General features: G+C 45.1%; 1 protein-coding gene across 1 annotated transcript in view; it reads left to right on the top strand.

The window, feature by feature from the left end:
* Positions 1–2,364: 2,364 nt before the first annotated feature.
* Positions 2,365–10,286, top strand: part of NLRP13 (NLR family pyrin domain containing 13) — a 45,273-nt gene continuing 37,351 nt past the window's right edge. The window contains 1 exon segment of the mRNA XM_021706810.1: positions 2,365–2,668. Within this exon segment, the coding sequence (XP_021562485.1) occupies positions 2,365–2,668 (304 nt within the window).

The raw sequence follows: 10,286 nt of genomic DNA, 5'->3' as shown, positions 1-10,286 counted from the left end.
TCTTAAACTTGCTGCTATTTGAGTTTTGCAACAGTTTCACTTACCTTACATTCTTATTTTTTTTCTTTTTTTGACTTGGAGTCTCACTCCATTGCCCAGGCTGGAGTGCAGTGGCATGCTTCCAGCCACCCCGTCGTTGACCTGCTGGGCTCTGGCGACCCTTTCGCTTCAGGCTTCCAAGTAGTTGGAACTACAGGCATGTGCTACAACATCTGGCTAATTTTTGATTTATTGTAGAGACGAGGTCTTGCCAAGTTGCCTGGGCTGGTCTCGAACCTGCAGGCTCAGGCAATCTTACTCTCTTCTGCCTCCCAAAATGCTGAGATTACAGACCAAGCCACCAAGGCTGGCAAGATAATTTTTTTCCAATTAAAATGGTTAGTCCATTTAAATTTATATAATTTGATATCTTTCGGTCTTAGTATATCATCTTTCTGTTCATTTTGTATTTATTCCATCTGTTTCCTGTTGCTTTATTGCTCCTTTCTTGCCATCTTTGAAGCAAACTAAATGTATTCTGTGATTCATTTTTCTTCTCAACTTTTTGGTTTGACTTTTATTTTCATGATGACTATCCCAGAAATTTCAATATTCGTCTTTGACTTTTGCTTTACATGTTTCCATCTCATCCTTTGTTCCTATTTGTCATGGATTCTGCAAGATGTTGTCATTGTCAAGAGTCGCCATCCTTTCACATTTATCCACCTGGTGGCCATTTCTGCTGGTCTGAGTCTCTTCATGTCCTTCCATCCTTTCATGTGGCAAACTACTTCTTAGATATTTTTTGGTGGCATAGCCATCTGCTGGCGATGAATCCCCTCTGCCTTTGATTGGAAACATCTTTATTTTGCTTTCATATTTGAAGAGTATTTTCAGTGGACATTCTGGGTTGGCAGGGTCTCTTTTGTCTTTATAGCAATTATTTTTTGAGTCAAAGTCTCACTCAGTTGTCCAGGCTGGATTGCAGTGGCACCATCATGGCTCACTGCAGCCTTGACCTCCTGGGCTCTGGCACTCCTTCTCCTCAGCCTCCCAAGTAGCTTGGACTACAGGTGCATGCCACTCTGCCTGGATAACATTTTTATTTTTGCAGAGACGAAGTCTCACTATGTTGCTCAGCCTGGTCTCAAGTTCCTGGGTTCAAATAGTCTTCTTGCCTTGACCTCCCAAAGTGCTAGGATTACAGGCATGAGCTACTGCTCCTGGCCTCTTTATAGCAATTTAAAGATGTCGTTTTGGCTGGACTTGGTGGCTCAGCCTGTAATCCCAGTACTTTGGGAGGGCAAGATGAATGGATTGCCTGAGCCCATGGGTTTGAGACCAGCCTGGGCAACTTGGCGAGACTCATCTCTACACCAAATAAATCAATAAATTACCTGGGCGTGGTAGCATGTGGCTGTAGTTCTGGCTACTTGGAAGGCTGAGGTGGAAGGATTGCCTGAGCTCAGTAGGGCGACCCTGGGGTGGCCGTGAGCATGCCATGGCACTCTAGCCTGGGTGACAGAGTGAGACTCCAACTCAAAAAATACCAAACAAACCAAAATAAAGATGTCATTTCACTGTCACCTTTATAAGAGAGGGGTAATAAATGTACTTACATACCTGATTGTTTAGAGAATAAAATGAAGGTAACATAGAGAGAGTGCTTGGTATCATTTATAGCTGGGTGCCTTGTATATGCTGGGCAGTGTTTTAGGCACTGATGATACAGCCAAGAACAAGACAGACAAGGTCTCCATCCAAGTGGAGACTACATTCTTGCAGAGGGAGGACAGATGCACAAGGTTACAAACCAAGGCAGCAGAAAATACTATGAAGGGAAAATAAAATCATTATGTAGGCAAGACCATGAAAGGAGATGATTGTCAGATCCATGGGCTGGTGCCATGGGTAAGATGCAAAGAATTGCCCAGAAATTAGATCGGGAAAGATAGTTTGCTTAGAAAGTCATTTGGAAAGAGAGGATTCCCTTCTCAAGGGAGAAAAGGGGCCAGACGCTTGAAGGAAACATGGCAGTGAGTGCTTGGGGTTGAAGGCTTGTAAAACTTCCCTTTGGGGGGCAGGTAGCCATGGTGATGGGGTGGTGGTCTGTGTTATACCACCACAAGGGGGACAGATAAGCCCAGGAACTGCTGCCATGGTGATGGGGTAGGTTAGAATAAGCTGTGGAAAACCGCATGGCAGAGCTGAGCAATGTCAAAACGGCCGCCGCTTTGACTAAAGTGACTCCATTTTGACTTTTTGCCCTTTCGATGATATTTATGGCTTATGATTTCAACGTTCTACTTCTTCTCTCTAGGTCCTGCCTGTTCCGTGGACGCATGAGTTGTTTGTTGAAGTGAGAAATCTTATGTGTTGGGCAAGATGAGCTTTTCCACGGCCATCTCCAAGGATAGTCGTTCCCAGGATGGGCTTCTGTCTTCCCTGATGGCTCTGGATCCGTACCAACTAGAGGAATTCCAACTTTACCTCGGCGCCCTGTGACTGATCCCCCAGGGGCTCTTCCTGTGCATCCCCTGGGCAAACCTGAGAGCCGCTGATCCTGTGAATCTGTTCATTCTGTTGAACGAGCACTTCCCCAAGGATCAGGCAGGGAAAGCAGTCCTCGGCATCTTCCAGAAAATGAACCTGACTTCGCTGTGTGAGGAAGTTGGAGCAGAGATGAAAGGTGAGAGAGTCTTCAAGAAGGAAGGGTGGAGGGGATGCCATTGGCCCCGTGGGAGCAGGGAGGTGGCTGCTGGGTTGTTATGGGGTCATTCTACACTGCTGGTCTACCCTAAAAAGAGAAACGCCCTGGTTATCTAGGAAGGTGTGAAGTATTTTATTTTTGTTTTTTTAGATTCAAAGCTACATGTGTGGGTTTGTCATATATGTGTATTGCAGGGTAGTGAGGTTTGGGCTTCTTTTGAGACCCTCCCCAGGTGGTGGGCATGGTTCCTAGTGGGCAGTCTTTCAACCCTTCCTTCCCTCCCTTCCTCCCCATGGGGGGAGTCTCATGTCTGTTATTCCCATCGTTGTGTCCATGAGTACCCTGGGTTTAGCTCCCACTTGTAAGTGAAAACACGTGGTACCAGTTTTCTCTTTCTGTGATAATTCATATAGGATGATGATCTCCAGCTGCACCCATGCCATTGCAGAGGACATGGTTTCATTCTTCTTTATGGCTGAGTAGTATTCCATGGTGTCTATGTCCCACATTTTCTTTATCCAGTTCACGGTTGATGGGCGCCTGAGTTGGTTCCATGGTCTTGCTTTTGTGGGTCATGCAATAACCACATGAGTCCAGGTGTCTTTGGTATGGTGACTTATGCTCCTTTGGGTACATAACCTGTAGTGGCATTGCTGGGTCAAATGGCAAATCTATTTTTGGTTCTTTGAGAAATCTCCAAACTGCTTTCCCCAGGAGTTGAACTAGCTTGCCCTCCCACCATTGATGTCTGAGAGTTCCCTTCCTCCCCAACCTCACCAACATCTGTTTTTTGACTTTTTAATGGAAGCCATCCTGATGGGTGTGAGATGATATCTCGCTGTGGTTTTGATTTGCCTTTCTCTGATGATCAGTGATGTTGAGCACGTTTTCATGTTTGTTGACCACTTGTCTATCTTCCTATAAAGGCACAAAGCTTAAAGGTATCAAGGCCATAAGGATTTAGGTCTCCTGCCTGGGGAGAAATGGCAGGCGAAAGCATAAAGAGGGATTGAAAGAGGTACATTCAGTACTTTTGTCAGGCGTTTTTTGAAAATGCAGTTTTGTTCCAATGTGATTGTTTCCTTGGGAACAGCTGGAGCATAACACAAGCTTCAAGTTTGCCTATGCAAGATTTTTCCCAAGAGAAACACGAGGTGCATGCAGAAACTCAAGCCCAAACAGCCCTGCACCCACCAAGCTGAGTCATGGGTACCCAGGCACACACCTCGCCTCAAACACGGACCCGCTACCTATGCACATGCCGCACCCACGCCAAGCCTTCTGCCTGATTTTGGGTCACGCTTCTTCCACCACTCCACAGAAGTCGCAAGTGGCGGCCCTCTCCAGCCCACCACACATGCCATGTTTTACTTAGGGTCATGTGCTGTGGCTGGCGGGATGTGTTGTGATGTGGCAGGTGTGTTGGGACTGGTGGGGGTGTTGTGATGTGTGGGGGTGTATTGTAATGTGGCAGGGGTGTTGTGACGTGGCGGGTGTGTTATGGCTGGTGGGGTGTGTTGTGAGTTGGTGGGGTGTGTTGTGACCTGGCGGGGTGTGTTGTGGCTGGTGGGGTATGTTGTGTCTGGTGGGAAGTGTTGTGACCTGTTGGAGTGTGTTGAGGCCTGGTGAGGCCTGGTGCAGCGTGTTGTCACTGGCAGGGTTTCTTGTGGCTGGTGGGATTGTGCAGTGTTTATTTAGTATGGAAGTGTTTCTGAAACTAATCAGCTGTGCTGCCTTTCTTAAGTCTCTGTCTTTATAAAATGTGTTAACGGACCCCTTCTCCATAAGCCTCAGGTTTTTATGCCCCACTTCAAACATTGGGTGAGTTTCAGGAAGGCATGTGCCACTTTGTAGCAGAACTGCCTGCCTGTGAAGTCGGGGAGAGTCACAACAGTCGCTGGGGCCTGTCATCATCCAGGCATTGGCCTCAGGGCCCTCTGTGTGTTTGTGCTTACTAGTCCCTGCATTCATAAGAAGGGTCCTGTGAGTCCTATTTCATGGAGAAGGAAACTGAGGCACAAAAGCTTCAGTGAGCTGCCCAAGGTCACAGAGCTGGTCACTCAGAGAGTTGGGACTTGAACCCAGATCTCCAGAGCCTCCCCACTTGACTGTATGCTGCTTTCCTTGCTCCAGAACAAGACAAGGGGTTGTCAGAAGGGAGGAATAGAGATTTCCACATCAGCGCCTTGGGTGTTGGACACTCTGAGTTATAAAAACCCAGGATTTTTGTATCTTCTGGTGGACAGGAGAATGGGCTGGAGACTAGAAATCTTCCCACCTTCTCCTCTCCTCTTCCTGCCTCACTTAAAATTCTCAGATGCTCTTGTTTGGAACAGATAGATGTTAAGCAGAAAACCATTGGGACTGGGACTAGAATCCTTAAGTTATGTTTCCTGACCAGGTGCAGTGGCTCACGCTTGAAGCCCCAGCACTTTGGGAGGCAGAGGTGGGAGGCCCCCTTGAACCCAGGTGTCCGAGACCAGCCTGGGCAACGGCCAGACCTCATCTTCATGATAAAAATTAAAAAAAATAATCCAAGTGTGTTGGCACACTCCTGTAGTCAGCTTCTCAGGAACCTGGACCGCAGAGTGAGACCCTGACTCAAAAATAAAGGGATATTAATACATTAAAGAATGACCATCATTAATAAAACATGAAACAACAGATGCTGGCAAGGATGTGGAGAAAAGGGAACTCTCCACTTCTAGACTGCTGGTGGAAATGCAAACTAGTTCAACTTCTATGGAAAACAGTGTGGTGATTTCTAAAAGATCTAGAAATTTGCCTTCCATGTGATCCAGTAATCCCCCTACTGGGACTATACCCAGAGGAACTCAAAGCATTCTACCAAAAAGATACCTGCACATGTGTGTTTATTGCAGCACTATTCATAATAGCAAAAATGTGGAACTAACTGTGTTGCCCATCAAAACTAGACTGGATAAAATACATGTGGTGCATAGACACAATGGAATATTATGGAACCATAAAGAAGAACAAAATTATGGACTTTGCAACAAAGGATTTAGAGTCTATCATACTGAGTGATGTATCATAGAAACAAAGAACTGAGTATCACATGTTCTCACTCATAAGTAGACCCGAACATTTACCATCATACTACCAGGAAGGGATTGGCGGTAGTGGGACACAGAACATCAGTAAGCGTATCTGATCTCAAATCAGGCGAAGTGGGGACCAAGGGGAGGCCCAAACTTTACCTGTATGATGACCACTTGTCTACCTAATCCTGAATTGTATCCATCTTTAAAATAAAAAAATTAATAAAAAATAAATATATACCTTCTGTGTCCCACTGGCAGTCCCTTCCCAGAGGAAGGAATTTGCACAGAGGAGAATGCTCTTAAAAAACAAAAAAAAGCTTTTTTTCCTTCACTGATCCTGAGTGGCAACATAAATCCCTGTCTGAAGGGCCAGGCAAGACAAACTCAGAGGAGAGCCTTTTCCCTGGTGCTTGTCCAGTTCCTACCTGGCCTTCTAGATGGGCGGGCTGTGCAGGGGGATACATCTTGAGTAGGGAAGTCCTAGACACATCCACCTTACCAGCAGTCTGGGAGGTGGTAGCAGACGTCCAGTGGGTGGATCTGGATGTTTTATCTGCCCTGCTCTCCCCATTATAGGATCAGCACAGCAATGTCTCATCACCTTGGGGACACGTCTGTGGGTGAGTTTGTGAATGTGTGTGTTTCTTTTGGGGACTACTGGCTTAAGAGCTCAGGTTCTGGAGTCAGGCCACCTGAAGTCAGGCTAGTTTTGATTTGGAGTGTGTTGGGGTGTGGCATAAAGCTCATGGAGTCTTTGACTCAACCCTGAAATGAATTTTAGAGCGGCCAGCAGAGTTTCAAAACAAAGTCTATTAGAGAAAGAAGAGAGGAAAGAAAGGCAGGCAAATGTTTTATAACAGAAAGACCTGGTGCAGGCAAGAGTCTCTCTTGAAAAAGAGCCCTCACTAAGAAACTCGATGTATTTTCCCAGCAATTGACATGCTAAAGAGGGTGGAGCCCAGATAACTGCCACCCCAGAGATAGACATCTCTCTGCTTCTGATGGGAGGAGTGGGTGGAGGGGTGGTCTTTTCCTGACCGCACTGTCTTTTACAGGAGACCTGCCAGACGTTTCCAGTTCACAAGTGCATGAGCCAAAATGTGGTCCTATAATCATGTCTATGGCTTTGGTTAATTAAGGGGTGGTCTTTGGCCTTCCACAGGGAACCTGAAAGATTTTTATTGATGATTGTGAATGGAGTTGGGACTTTCTTTTGATTTGCTGAGGGGGGTGGGGTAGGTAGCCAGTGTTGGGAGCCAGTCTCGGAGGCCTGCCTGCTGATAAAATCCAGGGGGCTGAAGACCCTGGGTTGCAAAGCGAACCTGGGCAGCTGAGACCCTTGCTTCTTCTACTTTTGTTATTAGTGCAGCCGAAAAGTTCTGTACAGTCCGAGGATGGAAAGCAAAATTCCACTCACACGTCCATGACCCCTTGCAAAAAGGCAAGAGGGGAATTCATGAAAAATTCCCTTCCTTTCATTGAATTCCTCCCTAGGTTTCCACATCCCCAGCCTCCTGGCGTTAAACCATGCAATCACTTGATTAAACATTGTAGCTGGGAAAATTGTAAAAAATCAGAAGGTGCTCGATTTAATGTTTGTCAGGGAACTCACTGACCTTGCCAGGAAATTATCAATAGAGATTTTAAATATCGTGTGCAGGTAGATAATCACTTGTAAGATTTTATTTCTTCTGATTGGCGACTAATTGGAGAAATTTGAGAAGCTACAGTTTGTATTTTTAGGAAGAGTGCCAATGCAAAAATTACGTTTACTTAATTTCTTAATTTCTACATGTGGTGTATTATGCTTAAAAAATTAACAATCACATAAATATTAGAACACCCTTGCCTTTACCTCCCTTTGTTAAGGAAGCTTGTAATTCTGGTTAGGGATTGTGACTAAGGTGACTTGAGCCCGAGAGGCCTTTTGTTTTGCAAATGTTGAAGCTCATTCTCCCTGTCAGGAAATAATTAATGCAGATTGTAAACACCAGGTGTAACATTGTGGAAGACTAGTCAGGCCAACTTGTGGCTAAGAAATCTTGAAAATGTTGTTTTATCCCAGCTAGTTGCAAATTGCTGTGTGGAGGTCACAGGTGTGACTTGCTAATCTATGTGACAATTATAGTGCTTAGAACTTGGTAGTGATTTATAATGTAATAGTTATAGGAATAAGTAAGTTTTGTATGGACATTAAAAAATAGTAATTATTAAAAAATGCTAGGAGTTTATAAGATTTATAGTTAATGTTTAGGTTGATAATCTTTTAAGATCAATACAGGATGAACAAAGATACATTGCCTGTCCATTAAATTGTAACTGATTGCCTTGGAAACAAAAGACATGTAGGCTATAAAAGGAGTTGGAAAAGACAATAAATCGGCATTTGTCCTGCTGGCAGCAGAGTCAGTGTCCAAGTTTTTCCTCCTGTGCCGATGCCGTCCCTCTTTCAGGAAACCCTGACCCGCTGGAGCTGGACTCTGGCAGGCTAGCTTGGCCTACAGTGAAAAATGTAATTAAAAAGTCTGAAACCTGCCCACAGGAAATGTATCTAACTCTGTCTATCCTGTGCTAGCTACCCTGCTTCCGTTCCATGTGACGCACTGAACCTTGGGCAAGGGATTTTACCACTGGGCGGCCATAATTCTCCTTCATTCTCTCTTTCTCCCTGTCCCTCTGTCTCTTTCCCTCTCTCTCTCACTCGCTTACTCTCTCTCTTGCTCTCTCCCTTTCTCTCTCCCCACCCCTCTCTTTTTTAAAAACTGGGCTCACTGTTCCAACCTTTAAGTTCCGAGGATGCAGTGCTTAGGAGGCCTCGGGCGTGGAATAGGAACTCACATGTTGGCTGATGGCTGGGGCTATGTTTTTCTAGAAAAATCACTTGTCCTGGTGTTTGCCAGGTGGGTTCAGTTAACTATGAGGCAAGGCCAGCAGTGTTGGAACTAGGAACCTCACTGCACACACCCTCCACCCCACCAAGACCATCTCAGGAAACTTGGGGTGGAACAGTCTGCAGTCAGGTTTCCATAGATGGCCAAAGGGAAGTCAGAATTGGGATTTTTTTTGAGTCAGAGTTACCCAGGCTAGAGTGGGGTGGCACAATCATGGCTCACCACAGCCTTTACCTCCTGGACTCAGGCGATCCTTCCACTTCAACCTTCTGTGTAGCTGGGACTACAGGTTCATGCCATCATGCCTGGCTACTTTTTTTGATTTATGGTAGAGATGAGGTCTCACATTGCCCAGGCTGGTCTCGAGCTCCTGGGCTCAAGTGATCCTCCTGCTTTGACCAGCCAAAGTGGCGGGATTATAGATGTGGGCCACAGTGCCTGGCCATGATTGAGATTTTTTAAAAAATTAGACTTTATAGGCTGGACTCGGTGGCTCAGCCTGTAATCCCAGCACTTTAGGAGGCCGAGGTGAGTGAACTGCCTGAACCAGCGGGTTCGAGACCTGCCTGGGCAACTTGACAAGACCTGACCTCTACAATAAATAAGAAATTAGCCGGTCATGGTAGCACATGCCTATAGTTCTGGCTACTTGGAAGGCTGAGGTGGAAGGATTGCTGGAGCCCAGCAGGTCGATGCTGGGGTGACCGTGAGTGTGCCACTGCACTCTAGCCTGGGCGACAGAATGATACTCCAACTTGAACAATAAAAATAAAAATAAAAATTAACTTTATTTTATAGGTAAAGGAGAATAACCTTTAAGTGAATGTTTCATAGTTTTACATTTTGCACTTGAAACTGATCTCTTTTGAGATTATTATTTTTTGAGAGGTATAAGCTCTGTGGTTTATGTTGCTGGTCTGGTCCTTTTTTGCTTATTGGAGCAGCACCATATTTTTAAAAAAATATTTCAAAAATTGAGTTATTGATAATTGCCGTTCTGACTGGAGTTAGGTGGTATCTCAGTGTGGTTTTGATTTGCATCTCCCTGATGATTGGTGAGGTTGAACATTTTTTCATGTGTCTGTTGGCTGCTCAAATGTGTTCCTTTGCGAAATGTCTGTTCATATCTTTTGCCCATTTTATAATGGGGTTGTTTGTTTTTTTCTTTTCAGCACGGTTGAGTTCCTTGTAGATCTAAAATATTAAGCCTTTGTCAGACCTGGAGTTGGCAAATACTTTTTCCCAATCTGTAGGCTGTTTCCCTCCTCTCTTGATGGTTTCTTTGACTTTGCAGAAGCTTGTCAGTTTAATGAGGTCTCACTTGTCTATCTTATCTCTTATAGCCTGTGGGTTTTGAGTTTTGTTCAGGAACTGGATGCCAGTTCCAATTTCATGAGGGTATGTCCTTCATTTTCTAAGGTTCTTATAGTTTGAGGTTTTACATTTGGTCTCTGATCCACTTAGAGTTAATTTTTGTGTATGGGGATAGATAGGGGTCCTATTTCAATCTTCTGCATGTGGTCAGCCGGTTTTCCCAGCACCATTTACTGAATAGGTTCTCCTCTCCCCAGTGGTAGGTGGTGGGGGCTTTTGTCGAACATGATTTGATTGAGAAATTGAGGTTTTGCTTCTGGAATCACA

Source organism: Carlito syrichta, unplaced genomic scaffold (assembly GCF_000164805.1).
Source record: "Carlito syrichta isolate Samal-C Ts95f unplaced genomic scaffold, Tarsius_syrichta-2.0.1 Scaffold316031, whole genome shotgun sequence".
Classification (NCBI taxonomy): Eukaryota; Metazoa; Chordata; class Mammalia; order Primates; family Tarsiidae; genus Carlito; species Carlito syrichta.
This window is presented reverse-complemented; position numbering and strand designations above follow the sequence as displayed.